Here is a 21,775-nt window from a genome sequence, read left to right on the forward strand (position 1 = left end):
GATCTGTACACAATGGAGGCTGAAAATGTCCCAGTTCTTCCATTGCCTGCATACTCACCAGACATGTCACCCATTGAGCATGTTTGGGATGCTCTGGATCGACCTGTCCAGTTCCCGCCAATAACAGCAACTTCACACAGCCTTTCAAGAGGAGTGGGACAACATTCCACAGGCCACAATCAACAGCCTGATCAACTCTATGCAAAGGAGATGTGTCATGCTCATGAGGAAAATGATAGTCTCACCAGATACTGACTGGTTTTCTGATCCATGTACCTACTTTTTTAAAAGGTATCTGTGACCAACAAATGCATATCTGTATTCCCAGTCATGTGAAATCTTTAGATTAAGGACTAATTTATTTATTTCCTTATATGGACTGTAACTTGGTAAAATCTTTGAAGTTGTTGCATGTTGTGTTTATATTATTGTTCATACCTAGTTTAGACCTAATTTAGGTAGGCTATATGCATGGATGGCAGGTAGCCTAGCAGTTAAGTGTGTTTGGCCAGTAACCCGAAAAAGGTCGCTGGTTTGAATCCCCAAGCCGACTATGTGAACAATCTGGTAATGTGCCCCTGAGCAAGGCACATAACCATAATTGCGCCTGTAAATCGCTCTGGATAAAACGTATGCTAAAATGTCAATGGATGTCGTTTTATGAAGACAACAAAAAAATACTTAAAAATACATTATTGTGAGCTAATCAGCATGGCACATAAATACAGCATGTTTGGATTAATGTATTTTGGGGATAGGGGGAGCAGCGGCTCCCTCTATCTCTCTACTGCCCTCACTCAGGTCCTGACCGATGCAGATTCCTCTGTTGGTGATGCTTTACAGGGGAGTGAGTGAGAGAGCGACAACAAGAGAGAGGGAGGCAGGGGGAGAATAGAGAAAGCAAGCAGCACTCTGCACTGCCAGCCGCGGTAGCTCAATATGGAGTAACCGCGTAGGCTCGACAACGACGGGAGTACAAAGAACAACCCGCTTGGGATCGAAATTACATTCACAAGGAATAAGGGATCACTTCCAAAAATGAGATACGACATTGCATACACCCAATCAACTTGAAGGGAATAAAATAGATTTAGCAATTTCTATTTATTATTGAAAAATGGCGAACGAGTCTCCAGCTAAAAGTCTAGTTGACATAGACCTTGCCTCTTTGCGGGTGAGTGCAATACATCTTATCTGAGGATGTACATTGTTTGCTATCCAAATCCATTTATTGACGCAAGCATGGGCTAAACCAGCGTAAAATGTTTTACAAATGGGATGTGTTGTTCTTGGTAGGATAGGGGGATAATAAATTCCTCTATCTTTCCTTTGTTGGCAATGCACTGGCATGTGATGCAAATCTGGCGCAACTGCCTAATTGAACGGGTTGTAACGTTGGCCATGATACTATGAAAACCACCCATCTTTCACAAAGTTATTTGACAAATGTTAACCATTTCTTAATTTCATTTTCAGGACCCAGCTGGTATTTTCGAACTGGTGGAAGTGGTCGGCAATGGCACGTATGGACAAGTATACAAGGTTTGTTTGCGTTTCCCAATTCCATATAGGCAATATATAGCCTATTGTAGGCTGTCAGAGACCACCGAAAATAGGCGGAAACTGTAGCGAAAACATCTATTTTTCTCCCAGTTTGAGAGAAGTGGCAAATAGCCTATAGACGGTTGGACCAGTTGCGGACTGGATTATTACAGCGCTGAGATGTAAGGTATAGCCTAAAGATTTAGGCATGTGCATTTCCTTTTCTTAACGATTTTGTCGTGTGTTTTGTTGTGTTAGGACTAACTAACTGCAACCCATCAGATTTAACAAGCCAAAGAGCTCTAATTTGTCTGGCGATCCTTATCATAGGCGCCTGACCGACTTCTCCCCGTGCGCTACTGGGTGTGCAAGGTTGCGCATACTGTATTCAGATCCAATGCAGTGATGAGCTATTGACATGCCACTTACAGTCAATTAGCAAAGTATGGGATTCGATGTGGAAGCGATTGTCCCGTGTAGCCCAGTTGGTAGAGCATGGACAGGGTTGTGGGTTCGATTCCCACGGTGGACCAGTACGGAAAAAAATATTAGAATGTATGCACTCACCACTTACTGTAAGTCATTCTGGATAAGCGCGTCAGCTATATGACAAAATGTAAAATTATGCCGATAGTATCTAGCTACAGCCATCACGTCTCACCGGAGTGGATAGAGCAGACGACATCACATCCTGTTGTTTTGAAGCTGCTGTTGTTTTGAAGCTGCTGTTATCTGGTAGAACGGAAGGGAGATTGGGAGAATATGTTGTCACCTGATTTATTGGTCACAAATGGTTGCCGATGGAAAATTATCAGACCGTGGTCAAGTGTATTGCTTAAAAACTTTTGAATGGCCAATTTGATCCTCACTTTAGCTTGCCTGGCAGTCTATGCAACGGGATAATCCCAAAAGTGCAAACTCAAAGCCAAATCAATTGTACCATATTATTTTTGTTATATTAATATTTACATATGTAAAATACTTTCAAATATATAAAAGCATTTAAAATATGCATTTGATCCGTAACAAATAATCTGTTAAATGAACATTTGGGCAATTGAACCCTCTTCCGAGTGGCGCAGTCTAAGGCACTGCATCTCCGTGCTAGAGGCATCACTACATAGGCACAGACACATGCATACAAACACATTATAACATACACACTATACACACACGTACACATGTATTTTGCCTTGTAGATATGTGGTAGTGGAGTATGGGCCTGAGGGCAAACACTTAGTGGTTTGTAAGTTCTGTAATGAATGTATTGTAATTTAAAAAAAAAAATGTATAACTGCCTTAGTTTTGCCGGACCCCAGGAAGAGTAGCTGATAAGAAATACAAATACTACAGACCCTGTCCAGGCTATATCACAACCGCCCGTGATTGGGAGTCCCATAGGGTGGCGCACAATTGGCCCAGCGTTGGCCGGGTTTGGCTGGGGTAGGCCGTCATTGTAAATAAGAATTTGTTCTTTTTTAAATGTATTCATTTTATTTCACCTTTATTTAACCAGGTAGGCAAGTTGAGAACAAGTTCTCACTTACAATTGCGACCTGGCCAAGATAAAGCATAGCAGTTCAACACATACAACAACACAGAGTTACACATGGAGTAAAACAAACATACAGTCACTAATACAGTAGAAAATGAAGTCTACATACAATGTGAGCAAGTGAGGTAAGATAAGGAAGGTAAAGACAAAAAAAGGCCATGGTGGCGAAGTAAATACAATATAGCAAGTAAAACACTGGAATTGTTGATTGGCAGTGGAAGAATGTGCAAGTAGAGATTGAAATAAAGGGGTGCAAAGGAGCAAAATAAATAAATAAATACAGTAGGGAATGAGGTAGTTGTTTGGGCTAAATTATAGATGGGCTATGTACAGGTGCAGTAATCTGGGAGCTGCTCTGACAGCTGGTGCTTAAAGCTAGTGAGGGAGATAAGTGTTTCCAGTTTCAGAGTTTTTTGTAGTTTGTTCCAGTCATTGGCAGCAGAGAACTGTAAGGAGAGGCGGCCAAAGGAAGAATTGGTTTTGGGGGTGACCAGAGAGATATACCTGCTGGAGTGCGTGCTACAGGTGGGTGCTGCTATGTTGACCAGCGAGCTGAGATAAGGGGGGACTTTACCTAGCAGGGTCTTGTAGATGACCTGGAGCCAGTGGGTTTGGCGACGAGTATGAAGCGAGGGCCGGCCAACGAGATCGTACAGGTCGCAGTGGTGGGTAGTATTAGGGGCTTTGGTGACAATACGGATGGCACTGTGATAGACTGCATCCAATTTATTGAGTAGGGCATTGGAGGCTATTTTGTAAATGACATCGCCAAAGTCGAGGATCGGTTGGTCAGTTTTACGTATGTTTGGCAGCATGAGTGAAGGATGCTTTGTTGCGAAATATGAATCCAATTTTAGATTTAACTTTGGATCAGAGATGTTTAACGTGAGTCTGGAAGGAGAATTTACAGTAAACCAGACCCCTCGGTATCTGTAGTTGTCCACATATTCTAAGTCAGAGTCATCCAGAGTAGTGATGTTGGACAGGCGGGCAGGTGCAGGCAGCGATCGGTTGAAGAGCATGCATTTAGTTTTACTTGTATTTAAGAGCAATTGGATGCCACGGAAGGAGAGTTGTATGGCATTGAAGCTCGCCTGGAGGGTTGTTAACAGTGTCCAAAGAAGGGCCAGAAGTATACAGAATGGTGTCGTCTGCGTAGAGGTGGATCAGAGACTCACCAGCAGCAAGAGCGACAACTTTGATGTATACAGAGAAGAGAGTCGGTCCAAGAATTGAACCCTGTGGCACCCCCATTCTTAACTGACTTGTCTAGTTAAATAAAGGTTCAATAAAATAGTGTTTTTTTTTTTATTCATGAATTGATGGAAACACTCCAACAAACATATGGATTCACAATAATGTACACTATACCCTACTGTATACCATGACTGGGCTGACCAGGTCTGATTCATTGCAGATCACAGTCAGGGGCCTTGTAAAGGACTGAGTCAATATCCCCTGGTCCCTTGGTGGGGTTTGTTATTCACACACAGTGATCAAAGCAGACCTCCATTAGCCCTACATAGCTGTTCAGCAGCAGGGTATGATAAAAACATGTAATAATCATACCAGAGGACATTGAGAGTGGAGATACAGACCGCTCCTTCCTCAGAAGGTTGACATCAAGATAGTCAACATCAAGATGCAACCATGAGTTTTCTGTAGTGTGTCATTATCTTGATTCTGGGTCATTCCAAATGATTTCAATCACTTTCTGACTGCACCCCTTTTGATTTGAATGAAACCTTTCATACATGTTTGGCTACCACCTTTTCTTTCTTCAAGCGTGTGCAGGCACAACAAACACCTCAGATGATGTAAATAGGGTTTAAGCTACAATATATATATTTTTAGGGGCGATGACTCGTATTTAGAAAATTAACTTTAAAGCTTAAACTTTGTTTTAAAAAATTAACACTTTTTTTTCTCAATGAAATCATGAAGCAGTTTGACAACCCTGTTTACAAGTTTTAAAATGATATCAAGCTGAAGCGTTTATCTTTTTTAGTGATGAAGGGTGGGGTATGCCAAATGGGTCAACTTTGAGCACCTCTATCTCATGAATGTTTTGTCATTCAGGTCCAAAAAGTCACTTTCTGACCACTTCTACCATGGGCAACCATGTATGGAAGGCTTCATTCAAATCTAAAGGGGTGAAATCAGAAGGTGATTGAAATCATATGGAATGACCCTTCTGTCTAAAACCATCCACTTTGCGTTTGGGTGTGTGCTGAAAGGAAGTCTTCCTTTTAGGGACAATAGTCTGGGTATCCATTTGATTAGGGGTTCAGGAGACTTTCCGGTTACAACGCTCTAACCACTAGGCTACCCTGTCGCCCCAGCTGTTTAGAAGTCTCTTGGACCTAGACTTTGCTCTCATGTACCGCTTGCTGTGCAGTAGCAGAGAGAACAGTCTATGACTATGGTGGCTGGAGTCTTTGACAATTTTTCAGGCCTTCCACTGCCATCGTCTGGTGTAGAGGTCCTGGATTGCAGGAAGCTTGGCCGCATTGATGTGCTGGACCCTTTCGCACTATCCTCTGTAGTGCCTTGCGGTCGGAGGCCGAGCAGTTTCCATACAGACAGTGATGCAACCAGTCAGGATGGTGCAGTGGTAGAACCTTTTGAGGATCTGAGGACCCATGCCAAATTTTTTCAGTCTCCTGCGGGGGGAACAGAGTTTGTCGTGCCCTCTTCATGACTGCCTTGGTGTGCTTGGACCATGTTAGTTTGTTGGTGATGTTGACACCAAGGACCCAAGGAAATGTTAAATGCTTTTCGACCTGTCCCCAAATTAATATAGTTGGCTCAGAGTTTGTTTTGATATTTCAAAATGCGTGTCCTGATCGTGTCTGGTGTGGGTGAACAAAATCAAAATTAGCGCGATGGCGGTCTGGTCAGCATGTTAGCTCTGGGGAGTGGCACAAACAATTTGCATTTGAGGATGCATAGGCTATATATGTGTTTACTATATATAGCCGGGTGGAGAGAAGTCAAATCATGTTGACTTGTCTGCCAATGTCGTGAAGGCCCTTAAGGCAGCCGATGGATAAAGCCTAATCATTCCTGTGTGTGTGTTTTACTACTATGCAATGCACACTTTGAAGACTGCCTATGCACGTCTTGGTGAGCTAGTAGAGGCCATAGACTGAATAAACTGTTCTGAGTTCCCCTGATATTGGCTTGTGTCTCTGGAAACAACACAGCATGAAGAATAAGTCTATATGCTTTGGGGGTTTAAAAAGCGTCATTTTGCTCTAGCGCATGGCGGGCATGGCAGTAGTGAGACCATGTCATTAACTGGGAGCCAGGCCGTTTAGAAATGCTCTGTAACACAAATTGGCCTTGACTTTTGGAGTTTAACTTCCTTATGTCTTAGTGAATCATCTCACATGCTGCAAGTTTGGCAGGAATAAACCAAGCTTTTCTTCCATGAACCACATTAATTTAGTGGCTAGGTGTGTGTGTTTGGAGTTTGCACTTGTTTTGATCTATGGCTGTGTGTTTGTGTTAGGATCTGTATGTGTATATTCGATTCACAACCCATTTTGATTGGCCATCATACTCAGACTAGCCAATGGCAGCTGTGTGCCTTTGTAGCTGTGTGGACTGCAGCTGTTCAGATGGTAAGAGGGAGAGGGAGAGAAAGAGACATCCCTTAATCAAAGGTGCTTTTGTTTTGAGGGTAAGTCCCTGCAGGAGTTGTAATGGAAAAACAGCATGCATGTCTCACACTATCTGGTCCTAAAAACATCCTACCCACACTGCCAACAGTCAGTCAGCAAGGACATCTGGCATTCCCTCGTGTGAACCCCTGGGTTCTTAAACGTTTTCAGCATGGGACCCATCAGAAATTCTCAGTTTTCCTGGGACCCAAGCTTACAAAACACACAACTATACGGAATATCGGTACATTTCATAGCCCTTATGCCCATTAACAAATGCAACATAACAATGAAATGAAATACCCATATAAATAGCTACTCATGTTTCTTTCCCCATCAAAAACACTCTTACATAGCTGCCTAGGTTGGAACTGTTGCTGTTAAAATACAAAAAAATCATTTTAATTCTGAACTGGACTAAACTGATTGATCACATCACACCGATTAGACCAGAAAACACACAGTCCTAATGAGAGGTGTGTGACTGGTGGAAGTTTTCAACAAGCAGGTCTATTCTGGGCTCAGTTTTTGACAGTGTAACCCTGAGGTCATGTTCAGCATTGAGTCTGTTACTTGACTTGTTTCTTAAGTATGCCAGAGTTGCATCAAACTGGATCAGAACATCTACTGTTTTCTCAGCCAGGCAGGAGACCGCATCCTGCTATAGATGAGCAACCCAGAAGTGTGTGAGTGTGTTTGCCTCAAAAAGCAGCTTGCGTCAATGTATTCCAGTTCAGAATAAAAATGATTACTTATATTTTAACAGCAACAGTTTTTATTTTTTTCATCTTCATCTGTGTTGTTACTTAGGGTAGCACTATCAGTAGCTAGATAGCTTGCTTTGGCTAACATTAGCTAGCTAGCTATTAGCTGTGTACAAGGGGATTGTTTGAAAGAGAAACTCACATTGACTACTATGAGAAATAGTATACTCCCTTATTTCTGCTTGTTATAAAATGACAAAAATGCCTTGCTAGCTGACTTACTTTTCCACTTTGGAAGCACTGTTTCCTGAAGCATTCTGCCCTGTTCTGAAAGAACTCCCTGGGTTTACCATCATACTGTGGATGTTTGGTCAGGACCTGTCGTTTTTAATTTGTTCATTTTGAGAGACTCACTTCCCTGCACAAAACACATTGTTGGCGCTCCTTGTTATTTATCAAAATTTGTATTAAACCAAGAGAGAAACTCATTGCTGTATTTGCGTTTCATGACAATTGAGCTCAGTCAGAACTGGCTAGTTTGAGTCAATTCGATGATGGCGGGTGGGAATGACAAGCCAGTGGCTGAAAGCGCTTCATCTGCTGCTGAACAACATCACTATAGTGTGTGGGTCGCAGAGTGATCTTCAAGAACACTGCCCAAAAAAGATCTGGTAAACCGTGAAGCACACGGGCACAGCTGCCAAACTGAGCCGAGACACCGCTGTCAAGTGAGCCGAGACACCGCTGTCAAACTGAGCCGAGACACCGCTGTCAAACTGAGCCGAGACACCGCTGTCAAACTGAGCCGAGACACCGCTGTCAAACTGAGCCGAGACACCGCTGTCAAACTGAGCCGAGACACCGCTGTCAAACTGAGCCGAGACACCGCTGTCAAACTGAGCCGAGACACCGCTGTCAAACTGAGCCGAGACACCGCTGTCAAACTGAGCCGAGACACCGCTGTCAAACTGAGCCGAGACACCGCTGTCAAACTGAGCCGAGACACCGCTGTCAAACTGAGCCGGGACACCGCTGTCAAACTGAGCCGAGACACCGCTGTCAAACTGAGCCGAGACACCGCTGTCAAACTGAGCCGAGACACCGCTGTCAAACTGAGCCGAGACACCGCTGTCAAACTGAGCCGAGACACCTCTGTCAAACTGAGCCGAGACACCGCTGTCAAACTGAGCCGAGACGCCGCTGTCAAACTGAGCCGAGACGCCGCTGTCAAACTGAGCCGGGACGCCGCTGTCAAACTGAGCCGAGACGCCGCTGTCAAACTGAGCCGAGACACCGCTGTCAAACTGAGCCGAGACACCGCTGTCAAACTGAGCCGAGACACCGCTGTCAAACTGAGCCGAGACACCGCTGTCAAACTGAGCCGAGACACCGCTGTCAAACTGAGCCGAGACACCGCTGTCAAACTGAGCCGAGACACCGCTGTCAAACTGAGCCGAGACACCGCTGTCAAACTGAGCCGAGACACCGCTGCCAAACTGAGCCGAGACACCGCTGTCAAACTGAGCCGAGACACCGCTGCCAAACTGAGCCGAGACACCGCTGCCAAACTGAGCCGAGACACCGCTGCCAAACTGAGCCGAGACACCGCTGCCAAACTGAACCGAGACACCGCTGCCAAACTGAGCCAAGACACCGCTGCTAAAGCAGGGAGCGCACTGAACAGAGAATGCAGTTGCAGTTGGCCAAAATCAATTCCAGTAATTAATGAAATAATTATAAATTTACCGCGACCCACCATTTAACAGGTTTGGGTCACGACCCATACTTTAAAGGCTGGTCTAGTCCATTCTACAACTATAATGGGTGGGCAGCATTTGAATGTCTCCGTTATAATCCATTATTGGTCAACAGTTCAGTTAATTCTAGTTTGTCTGACATGGTTATTTTTAAGGAACTTAGTCATTGTCATCTTTGCTGTAGAGGATGTTGGATGTTAGTCAGACGTGAGGAAGTAGCAAAATGGTGGAAGTCATCCATGTAATGATGAGAAGTAGGCGCCTTGGCCCGCCACAGTGTATACCACAAGGTAGTTCTCCACACTGTTTGATTCATTGTCATTCTGAGTTTCAATTTTGGACACAGAGAAAGACATCAAATGAGTCAAATTTATGTATAGATTATTGTATGCATCGTCAGAGATTGATGCACATACATATTTGCCTCACCCACACCTACGCATAACATATCCGTGTATGGCTGCACCTCAAGATCATATCCCGCAGCTATCATTACGTTTACAATGGAAAACTCCAGTTCACATTTTTGGATCATTGCGCAAGGAAGGTTCTCTGTCAGTCTCCATATTTTCCATTCATTTGAAGCACTTAGGAGTAATTGGCTGAGCTTTCTAATTGAACTGTGGCTTCTTTTTTTTCTCCGCCTTCTCTCCTCGGGACCAAGGGCTTTTGTTGGGGTCGGGCAGCAGTGCTGTACATCACAGAGGAAATACTGGCAGAGACAGCGTTGGATCACTTTACAGATGGGCCAGGGGGATGTTGGCTTGGCTCCGCAGAAGCTGTCAGCTTTAGAGATCTCACCCTCCCCTCCTCCTCCATCTCCCCGAGGTCTACAAGAGATGATAGATAAGGTTGATGAGGGAGAGAGTGAGCCAGGACCAGTAACTGGAGGAACAGGGTTAATGGTCCGTGGTGGCAGGTGTGATACGGTGCAGTACCAACTACAGACTCTTGTCCATGTAGTTTGTAGTGGGTGCCTGCACTCCCTTAAAGCAGTCTAAGGCTAAAGGTACTATAAACCTGGCAAGAAGGAAGGCCTGATTTTTAACCTGATTTTAATTTCCACCCTCTGCTGACTCAAACCATCATCCCTGGTCGTGCCTTTAAAAAAACAGTGAGCTAAAGTGTCAATTAAACACTGGCTTTCCCCCTCTCACAGTAATCCAATGCTCACCAGTCCATGTTGTTAGCTACAACCTAATTCACTCGCTGTTTGTGGTTAACACATAGTTTCCCCTCTATTACCTGCTCAGGTGTAGGTCCTTCAAGAAAATACCGGCTTTCTATCCAGATGAAGTCACTGCTACTGCATACTGAACTACTGTCTCGACTCGCACTAAACAAGAGTTTAATAGAGGGACTGCTGTACTCCTTTCCGTCCCAGAGCCAGCCCACCCAAGCACAGAGGCTCTGCCTACTGCCTAGCCCCCTGACAGCCTGCTGTGAAAGGTGGAAAAAGCTGTAAACACACAGTGGTCCACCTCTCTTCTCTCCCTCTGCTCTGGCAGTAGTGGACCATCCCTCACTGTGGAATGCAAGGCCTGGGCAGTGTCCATGAGAATGTAGAAAGGGTACAGGGGTAGAGAAGGGAGGAAAGGGGGAAGACGAAGTGAAATAGAAAGTAAATACGGGAGAACAGGAATGGAGAGAGAGAGGGACAATGAGGTTAAATGGGAGAGGTTGAGTGGAAGGTCATTGGTTTTTGGTCACTGAGCAAATCTAGCCTACTTCACAGCCCAGGTTACATGACTCAGTGAGGAAGATGGGGGAAGGGATGGTGGGCATCATGGCTGCAGTAATCCCACAGCAGGTGACGCCACATGCCGAGAAAGAGGGAGATAAATAAATGGAGACAGAAGATGCGGAAGAGAATAGACAAGGATCTGGAGAGCTACTTGGTAAGGAGCAGGCTTTCAGTCCATCCAGTAACACACACTTGCATTCTAGTTTCATTTTATAGACTGTGGCCTGGCCTTTGGCCCAGCATTGACTGCCCTCAGGTCAGCTGCCTGGCTGGCTGGCCGGCCCATTATCTCGCCATTCATAGCCACATCTAATGAGCAGCTTGTGGGCCTTTTAACCCCTTATTTAGATTTTACCCCATCTTGTCCTTTTACCCCTGCGTCTTTTAACTTGTCCCCCTGATTATTAAGATGGCTTTGGTCCTTCCATCTACCCAGCTAGATCTCCTGGATTACTAGCTAGTGACCCCTCCCCTCGCCCCTCCATGCACCATGCCCACCCACTACCCCATATAAAGGTCATGATAGGTTTATGAAGATGCAGTGAGGCGAGTTGCGACGTGATCAATAAGGGCCAAGCATTGATGTTCACTCGCGTGCCTCCAACAAAAGACAATTATCTCAAGCACTAGCTGCTTGTTTGTCCTGAACGCCTTCAATGTAATTCATTTCCAAACCATAAGCATCTTTATGTCCCCTGTTCTCTGTGGGTGAGGAGACGGATTGTTACACAAAGCACTTAGTATGTTAATGCTCTGTAATAGAGCGCGCAATGGAATAATACATTCTCAAAATGATGTAGATAGAGTGCTGTTCTAGCTCCCAGAGACAGTAACAGTACTGATCTTTTTGAGTGTATTTCTGTGAAAACGCCATTTCCTCTGTGTGGATAGTTCACTGGATAGTTTCTTCACAGAATTAACATTGTGTCTTTAAAAATGTGGCTGCAGCTCTATCCTAGAGAGGATTAGCTAGACATGAAGCCTGCAGGAGTCCATAGGAAGGAGACCAGTGGATGGCTAAGTATGCTTTGAGTCATAGGTCTAAACAGGCACGCACATACGTCCAAGGGAACCCATGTCACTGTCAGTTCATCATGTCATGTGTTTTCGATGTGTCCTGATAGGCCTCCCGTGTGACACACCACTCATGTCTCTGTCGGGTGGTAGGCTTTAGCTAAGTCAGATGTCTCTCCATCTCTCTTTCTTCCACCCTCTATCTCTCTCCCTCTCTCTGAGACCAGGCTAGATTGATTCTTAATAGAGTGGTTTGTTAGACCCAGAGAGCCTGGCACTATCTGGCCTCACAGACAACTCCTCCTTCATTCTGCTATCTATGTCTGACCTCCTCCTGACTGATAAGGCCTCTGTCCCACACCAAAATGGCCGCCGTGGCCGGCCGGCTGCTATCAGCTCCATGTGTAGCAGAAAGACAGAAGCTCTGGAGAAATCCCACAGGGCTACCCTCTGCCTTAGAGCCCAGCTCGGGCATGAATGTTAAGCCCGAGCCCTAGCCATGTCCGTGATGTTCAGGTCCTACCCTACCCAGGCCCGATTGCTTCTGCCAAATTGAAGGCCCCAACCCTGCCCGAAACCCCAAATAACTTCCTTGTTAGTAAATCCATTAGCTGCTTCTATCTGTCTCTCCTTCACTCTGCATGCACTCTGCATTTACTCTGCTCATAGCAACGGCTCCACTTGGGCTTCTCGGCTGCCCTGCTTAATGGTGAGACATTAGAGAGCAGTTAGCTTTTAGCTCATTTTCGTCACTCTGAACAAACTCAAGGAACATTATTATTTTCTGTGAAATAACCTCTCCTGTCTTATATTTGACAAGGTCAAAGCACTTGTAACAACATTTTATGATCTTAGTCAGATATGACTGTACAGCGCAGCAGAGCACGAGTAAATGGCTCAGCTTCAAAATGTTAATGATCAATTTAGTGATACCCGAGCCCTGCCCGTACCCTAGTTAATGAAGGAAAAAATAAACCTTACTCTGCCCGAACCCGATGTATAATGTTTGGGCCCGGGCCGGGCAGCTGAGGTGGGTTTAGACACAAGGAGATAGTATGGCTGGCCTATGTATTCGGTCCATTAGTGTTGTCAATCAATCACTGTCCGATGAATGGTGATACTAGCACTTTTAGGATGAGAGACATTGTCCTGTGGCTGCTGACTGCATGTCATTCACTAGCTCTTGGATATATATCCTCAGGATCTAGCTCTTGGATATATATCCTCAGGATCTAACTCTTGGATATATATCCTCAGGATCTAACTCTTGGATATATATCCTCAGGATCTAGCTCTTGGATATATATATCCTCAGGATCTAACTCTTGGATATATATCCTCAGGATCTAGCTCTTGGATATATATCCTCAGGATCTAGCTCTTGGATATATATCCTCAGGATCTAGCTCTTGGATATATATCCTCAGGATCTAGCTCTTGGATATATATCCTCAGGATCTAGCTCTTGGATATATATCCTCAGGATCTAGCTCTTGGATATATATCCTCAGGATCTAGCTCTTGGATATATATCCTCAGGATCTAGCTCTTGGATATATATCCTCAGGATCTAGCTCTTGGATATATATCCTCAGGATCTAGCTCTTGGATATATATCCTCAGGATCTAGCTCTTGGATATATATCCTCAGGATCTAGCTCTTGGATATATATCCTCAGGATCTAGCTCTTGGATATATATCCTCAGGATCTAGCTCTTGGATATATATCCTCAGGATCTAGCTCTTGGATATATATCCTCAGGATCTAGCTCTTGGATATATATCCTCAGGATCTAGCTCTTGGATATATATCCTCAGGATCTAGCTCTTGGATATATATCCTCAGGATCTAGCTCTTGGATATATATCCTCAGGATCTAACTCTTGGATTGTCAGATCCAAGATTTTCAGCATACCACCCTGCATACCACTGCTGGCTTGCTTCTGAAGCTAAGCAGGGTTGGTCCTGGTCAGTTCCTGGATGGGAGACCAGATGCTGCTGGAAGTGGTGTTGGAGGGCCAGTAGGAGGAACTCTTTCCTCTGGTCTAAAAAAATATCCCAAATCCCCAGGGCAGTGATTGGTGACACTGCCCTGTGTAGGGTGCCGTCTTTCGGATGGGATGTTAAACGGGTGTCCTGACTCTCTGAGGTCATTAAAGATCCCATGGCACTTATCGTAAAAGTAGGGGTGTTAACCCCGGTGTCCTGGCTAAATTCCCAGTCTGGCCCTCAAACCATCCCGGTCACCTAATAATCCCCAGTTTACAATTGGCCCATTTATCCCCCTCCTCTCCCCTGTAACTGTTCCCCAGGTCGTTGCTGCAAATGAGAACGTCTTCTCAGTCAACTTACCTGGTAAGTTAACGGATAAATAAATAAAAATAAAAAAAGATGTGTGTGTGCTGGTAGCGAAGTCAGCTGCAGGTGAGCAGAGATTTGTGAACAGGCGCACACTTAATTTAGGAAAAAGCGCAAAACAGTTACAAGAATTATGTTTAAAAATAAACATCTTCGTAAAAAAATAACACGGAAAAACAAGCCAGTCGGGCGCGTCAACAATACACACTTAACACAAACAATCTTACACAAAGACATGATGGGGAACAGCGGAATAAATACATGTAGATTGATTGGGGAATGAAAACCAGGTGTGCAGGGAACAAGACAAAACAAATGGATACATGAAAAATGGAGCGGCGATGGCTAGGAAGCTGGTGACGTTGACCGCCGAATGCCGCCTGAACAAAGAGAGGAGCCGACTTCGGTGGAAGTCGTGACATGGATATATATCCTTAGGTTCTAGCGCTTGGATATGTATCCTCAGGTACTAGGTCTTGGATACATATCCTCAGGTACTAGGTCTTGGATACATATCCTCAGGTACTAGCTCTTGGATACATATCCTCAGGTACTAGCTCTTGGATACATATCCTCAGGTACTAGCTCTTGGAAGTGTAACTCATTTTCTTGTGTGGGGTTAATGACAGTTGTGGATTGTCTGAGGTTTTAGGGTTTAGCATTCTACTGTATGGGTGGCGATTTGCCATCTGGACTGGGTATAGGGGATATAAGGAGGGGGGTTAGAGGCTGAGGCAGTCTATCTGGTCTGTGTGGGCACAAGGATTTAGGGAGATAAGGATGAATGTAGCAGAACTTGAATAAAAAAAGAAGACGAATAACAACAGGTGTCCATTGGACTATATACCCCTCTCAGTATTGAGATTGTGTTGTGAATAAGGCTGTATTCCCTGTAGCAGTGTTTCCCCTATATTATAATTTAGCAGTGTTTCCCCTATATTAATGTATCAGTGTTTCCCCTATATTAATGTATCAGTGTTTCCCCTATATTAATTTATCAGTGGTTGCCCTATATTAATGTAGCAGTGTTTCCCCTATATTAATTTAGCAGTGTTTCCCCTATATTAATTTAGCAGTGGTTGCTCTATATTAATTTAGCAGTGTTTCCCCTATATTAATGTATCAGTATTTCCCCTATATTAATGTAGCAGTGTTTCCCCTATAATAATGTAGCAGTGTTTCCCCTATATTAATTCCAGTGTTTGCCCTATATTAATTTAGTAGTGGTTGCCCTATATTAATTTAGCAGTGCTTACCCTATATTAATTTAGCAGTGGTTGCCCTATATTAATTTAGCAGTGGTTGCCCTATATTAATGTAGTAGTGGTTGCCCTATATTAATGTAACAGTGTTTCCCCTATACTAATTTAGCAGTGGTTGCCCTATATTCATTTATCAGTGTTTACCCTATATTAATGTAGCAGTGTTTCTGTAACGGTTCTCTTGTGGTGAAGGAGAGTCGGATCAAAATGCAGCGTGTAGATTGCGATCCATGTTTAATAAACATGTGACAGAACCCCCCCCCTAAGGTGCGGACTCCAGAATGCCTCAAAACAATTGGGAGGGTCCGGGTGGGCGTCTGTCCATGGTGGCGGCTCCGGCGCGGGACGTGGACTCCACTCAAACGCCGTCTTAGTCCCTCCTCCTCGCGTCCTTGGATAGTCCACCCTCGCCGCCGACCATGGCCTAGTAGTCCTCACCCAGAACCCCACTGGACTGAGGGGCAGCTCGGGGCTGAGGGGCAGCTCGGGACTGAGGGGCAGCTCGGGACTGAGGGGCAGCTCGGGACTGAGGGGAAGCTCGGGACTGAGGGGAAGCTCGGGACTGAGGGGAAAGCTCGGGACTGAGGGCAAGCTCGGGACTGAGGGCAAGCTCGGGACTGAGGGGAAGCTCGGGACTGAGGGGAAGCTCGGGACTGAGGGGAAGCTCGGGAGTGAAAGGAAGCTCAGGAGTGAGAGGAAGCTCAGGCAGGTTGATGGATCTACCAGATCCTGGCTGACTGGCGGATCCTGGCTGACTGGCGGATCTGGCAGATCCTGGCTGACCCTGGCCGACTGGCGGATCCTGGCCGACTGGCAGATCCTGGCCGACTGGCGGATCTGGAAGAGTCTGGCCGACTGGCGGATCTGGAAGAGTCTTGCCGACTGGCGGATCTGGAAGAGTCTGGCCGACTGGCGGATCTGGAAGAGTCTGCCCGATCTGGAAGAGTCTGGCCGACTGGCGGATCTGGAAGAGTCTGGCCGACTGGCGGATCTGGAAGAGTCTGGCTGACTGGCGGATCCTGGCAGACTGACGGATCTGGCTGCTCCACGCTGACTGGCGGCTCTGGCTGCTCCATGTAGGCTGACAGCTCTGGCGGCTTCTTACAGACTGGCAGCTCTGGCGGCTCCATGCAGACTGGCAGCTCCGTGCAGACTGGCAGCTCCTTGCAGACTGGCAGCTCCTTGCAGACTGGCAGCTCTGGCTGCTTCATGCAGACTGGCAGCTCTGGCTGCTCCAGGCAGACTGGCAGCTCTGGCTGCTCCATGCAGACTGGCAGCTCTGGCTGCTCCATGCAGACTGGCATCTCCATGTAGACTGGCAGCTCTGGCTGCTCCATGCAGGCTGGCAGCACTGGCTGCGCTGAACAGGCAGGAGACTCCAGCAGCGCTGTAGAGGAGGAAGGCTCTGGCAGCGCTGAACAGGCGGGAGACTCCAGCAGCGCTGTAGAGGAGGAAGGCTCTAGCTGCGCTGAACAGGCGGGAGACTCCGGCAGCGCTGGAGAGGCGAGGCGCACTGTAGGCCTGATGCGTGGTGCTGGCACTGGTGGGACTGGACCAAGAACACGCACAGGAAGCCTGGTGCGGGGAGCTGCTACCGGAGGGCTGGGGTGTGGAGGTGGCTGGATAGACCGGACCGTGCAGGCGCACTGGAGCTCTAGAGCACCGAGCCTGCCCAACCTTACCCGGTTGAATGCTCTCGGTCGCCCTGCCAGTGCAGCGAGGTGGAATAGCCCGCACTGGTTTATGCAGGCGAACCGGTGACACCGAGCGCAAGGCTGGTGCCATGTAAGCCGGCCCAAGGAGACGCACTGGGGGCCAGATGCGTAGAGCCGGCTTCATGGCATTTGGCTCGACGCTCAATCTAGCCTGGACGATACGCGGAGCTGGAATATACCGCACCGGGCTATGCACCCGCACTGGAGACACCGTGCGCACCACAGCATAACACGGTGCCTGTCCGGTCTCTCTAGCCCCCCGGTAAGCACAGGGAGTTTGTGCAGGTCTCCTACCTGGCATAGCCATACTCCCTGTGAGCCCCCCCCAAGAAATTGTTGGGGCTGACTCCCGGGCTTCCTTGCCAACCTTGTTCCCTCATATCGCCGGCTCCTCTCTCCGGCTGCCTCTGCTCTCCTCGCTGCCTCCACCTGTTCCCATGGAAGGCGATCCCTTCCCGCCAGGATCTCCTCCCATGTGTAGCAACCCTTGCCATCCAATATATCGTCCCATGTCCATTCCTCATTGTGCCGCTGTTGCTGCCTTTGTTGCTTCTCCTGCGGCTCCTGCCTGTTACCACGCTGCTTGGTCCGGGTGTGGTGGGTGATTCTGTAATGGTTCTCTTGTGGTGAAGGAGAGTCGGACCAAAATGCAGCGTGTAGATTGCGATCCATGTTTAATAAACACAAATCAATACAAATACTACAAAACAAAGAACGTAATGAACGTAACGAAAACCGAAACAGCCTATACTTGTGTAAACTAACACAGAGACAGGAACAAGGACACTAAGGACAATCACCCACGAAACACACAAATAATATGACTGCCTAAATATGGTTCCCAATCAGAGACAATGATAAACACCTGCCTCTGATTGAGAACCACTTCAGACAGCGATAGACTTAACTAGAACACCCCACTAAGCTACAATCCCAATACATACACACCACATACAAAAACCCATGTCACACCCTGGCCTGACCAAATAAATGAAGATAAACACAAAATACTTTGACCAGGGCGTGACAGTTTCCCCTATATTAATGTAGCAGTGTTTGCCCTATATTAATTTAGCAGTGGTTGCCCTATATTAATTTAGCAGTGTTTCCCCTATATTAATGTAGCAGTGGTTGCCCTATATTAATTTAGCAGTGTTTCCCCTATATTAATTTAGCAGTGGTTGCTCTATATTAATTTAGCAGTGTTTCCCCTATATTAATGTAGCAGTGTTTCCCCTATAATAATGTAGCAGTGGTTGCCCTATATTAATTTATCAGTGGTTGCCCTATATTAATGTAGCAGTGGTTGCCCTATATTAATTTAGCAGTGGTTGCCCTATATTAATTTAGCAGTGTTTCCCCTATATTAATGTAGCAGTGGTTGCCCTATATTAATTTAGCAGTGTTTCCCCTATATTAATTTAGCAGTGGTTGCTCTATATTAATTTAGCAGTGTTTCCCCTATATTAATGTGTCAGTGTTTCCCCTATATTAATGTAGCAGTGTTTCCCCTATATTAATGTAGCAGTGTTTCCCCTATATTAATGTAGCAGTGTTTCCCCTATATTAATGTAGCAGTGTTTCCCCTATATTAATGTAGCAGTGTTTCCCCTATATTAATGTAGCAGTGGTTGCCCACTGCTGCTAAATTGTTGCCACCGCAGCAAAAAAACATTATGTAGTTATAAAATATATATATTTATTTCTGCCGAGACATTCTTTTAAATTGATAGTTATTTGGCTCAATGACTCCAAATAAATGGGAACCGCTAGCATGTCATTGCGCTAACGCTAGTCTCAATACAATCCTTGACACCACTGCTGAAAAAAATAATTCACCCCACAAGTGCTTTGGTTTGTTTTATTGGCATTTTGTATTTACTTGAAAGAGAATCGTGATGGATTCCAAAACCTTGGAAGAAACCTAGAGAGGAACCAGTCTATGTGGGGTGACCAGTCCTCTTCTGACTGTGCCGGGTGGAGATTATAACAGAACATGGCCAAGATGTTCAAATGTTCATAAATGACCAGCATGGTCTAATAATAATAAGGCAGAACAGTTGAAACTGGAGCAGCAGCACAGTCAGGTGGACTGGGGACAGCAAGGAGTCATCATGTCAGGTAGTCCTGGGGCACGGTCCTAGGGTCCTAGGGCTCAGGTCCTCCGAGAGAGAGAAAGAAAGAGAGAATTAGAGAGAGCATATGTGGGGTGGCCAGTCCTCTTCTGGCTGTGCCGGGTGGAAATTATAACAGAACATGGCCAAGATGTTCAAATGTTCATAAATGACCAGCATGGTCGAATAATAGTAAGGCAGAACAGTTGAAACTGGAGCAGCAGCATGGCCAGGTGGACTGGGGACAGCAAGTTTACAAAGTTTAATTTATATTTTATTTAGAAGTTGTCCTTCACATTACCCTCCCTCCCTACACACACACACACACGCACGCACGCACGCACGCACACACACACACTTTAACATACTTCCATGTGATCTCCATCTGTCCCTGATTCTTGTAATGGCTGTTTTTGTTTATTGGGGACAGCCTCTTCCCTTTCAGACCCTTCTCCTCCACAGCCAGGGCCAGGCAGCTGGTTGGACTGACTGGCTGACTGAACGGTTTGACTGACTGACTGACGGAATGACTGTGGGCCTCATTAAGTTTGTTTTCATCTGATTCACAATACTTGACGTCTGCCCAGGTCACCTGACTAGAACCAATGCCTGTGATTTGAGCAGAGTACCAGAGCACTTCCTCCTGTAGCTGGGCAGACTCTCTAAACACCTGAGAGAACGGGGGCTTCAAACGCACATATACACACAAAGATACATCCTCATAGTCTATCTAACACATATATACTCCCACACACTCTGATGCAGATTCACAGAGTTGAATATTGACACTCTCGCATGCACTGACTGTACACACATGCTTGTTTGGAGAGATCGACTTGCTCTCTCTCAAACACAGACACACACACACAAACACTCTCTCCCACACAAACACTTATACAGATAGGACCTACAGATGCACATTTAAATTATTTGAATACACAGAGTAGCACACAGATATAGACAACCAACATGTTTGCTACAGTGGAAGTGGAGGCGGATAGTGAAAGCCTCGTCTCATCGTAGGCGGTAGTTGTGGATGCAGCCGTGGGCATGTTGGCAGGAGAAGGGCAGCCTCTCTCGCCCTTCCTCCTCGCTTCTCTCCTTTGTCTGTACCAACTCTGTGCTCTTAACTGAGACTCATTAGCAAGGTGTTCTACACGCCAGCACTGCCTCTCTCTCCTCTCACCTTTCTCTCTTGCCTCTGTCTCTCTCCTCTCTGTCAGCCAGCCGGCTTGTATACAGAACTGCCTCTCCTCTCCTCTCTGCCAGCCAGACAGCTTGTATACAGAACTGCCTCTCTCTCCTCTCCTCTCTGCCAGCCAGACAGCTTGTATACAGAACTGCCTCTCTATCCTCTCCTCTCTGCCAGCCAGCCAGCTTGTATACAGAACCGCCTCTCTCTCCGCTCCTCTCTGCCAGCCAGCCAGCTTGTATACAGAACTTCCTCTCTCTCCTCTCTGCCAGCCAGCCAGCTTGTATACAGAACTGCCACTCTCTCCTCTCCTCTCTGCCAGCCAGCCAGCTTGTATACAGAACTGCCTCTCTCTCCTCTCTGCCAGCCAGCTTGTATACAGAACTGCCTCTCTCTCCTCTCCTCTCTGCCAGCCACCCAGCTTGTATACAGAACTGCCTCTCTCTCCTCTCTGCCAGCCAGCCAGCTTGTATACAGAACTGCCTCTCTCTCCTCTCCTCTCCTCTCCTCTCTGCCAGCCAGCCAGCTTGTATACAGAACTGCCTCTCTCTCTCCTCTCCTCTCTGCCAGCCAGCCAGCTTGTATACAGAATTGCCTCTCTCTCCTCTCTGCCAGCTTGTATACAGAACTGCCTATCTCTCCTCTCTGCTAGCTTGTATACAGAACTGCCTCTTTCTCCTCTCCTCTCTGCCAGCCAGCCAGCTTGTATACAGAACTGCCTCTCTCTCCTCTCCTCTCCTCTCTGCCAGCCAGCCAGCTTGTATGCATAACTGCCTCTCTCCTCTCTGCCAGCCAGCCAGCTTGTATGCAGAACTGCCTCGCTCCTCTCTGCCAGCCAGCCAGCTTGTATACAGAACTGCCTCTCTCTCCTCTCCTCTCTGCCAGCCAGCTTGTATACAGAACTGCCTCTCTCTCCTTTCCTCTCTGCCAGCCAGCTTGTATACAGAACTGCCTCTCTCTCCTCTCCTCTTTGCCAGCCAGCCAGCTTGTATACAGAACTGCCTCTCTCTCCTCTCCTCTCCTCTCTGCCAGCCAGCTTGTATACAGAACTGCCTCTCTCTCCTCTCTGCCAGCCAGCCAGCTTGTATACAGAACTGCCTCTCTCTCCTCTCTGCCAGCCAGCCAGCTTGTATACAGAACTGCCTCTCTCT

At 46.4% G+C, this 21,775-nt stretch overlaps 1 protein-coding gene across 5 annotated transcripts in view; it reads left to right on the plus strand.

Moving 5' to 3' along the window:
* The first annotated feature begins 783 nt into the window (after positions 1–783).
* LOC118366857 (mitogen-activated protein kinase kinase kinase kinase 4-like) overlaps positions 784–21,775 on the plus strand; it is a 101,635-nt gene continuing 80,643 nt past the window's right edge. For 2 of the 5 annotated variants that reach the window (XM_035749627.2, XM_035749630.2), the window contains exons 1-2: positions 785–1,174; positions 1,477–1,542. In XM_035749627.2, coding sequence (XP_035605520.1) covers positions 1,118–1,174; positions 1,477–1,542 — 123 coding nt within the window. In that variant the 5' untranslated portion in view covers positions 785–1,117. Of the gene's footprint in view, positions 1,175–1,476; positions 1,543–21,775 lie in introns of all 5 variants that reach the window. The other 3 variants (XM_052493497.1, XM_035749631.2, XM_035749632.2) reach the window with 3 other exon arrangements.

This window comes from Oncorhynchus keta, chromosome 34 (assembly GCF_023373465.1).
Source record: "Oncorhynchus keta strain PuntledgeMale-10-30-2019 chromosome 34, Oket_V2, whole genome shotgun sequence".
Taxonomy (NCBI): Eukaryota; Metazoa; Chordata; class Actinopteri; order Salmoniformes; family Salmonidae; genus Oncorhynchus; species Oncorhynchus keta.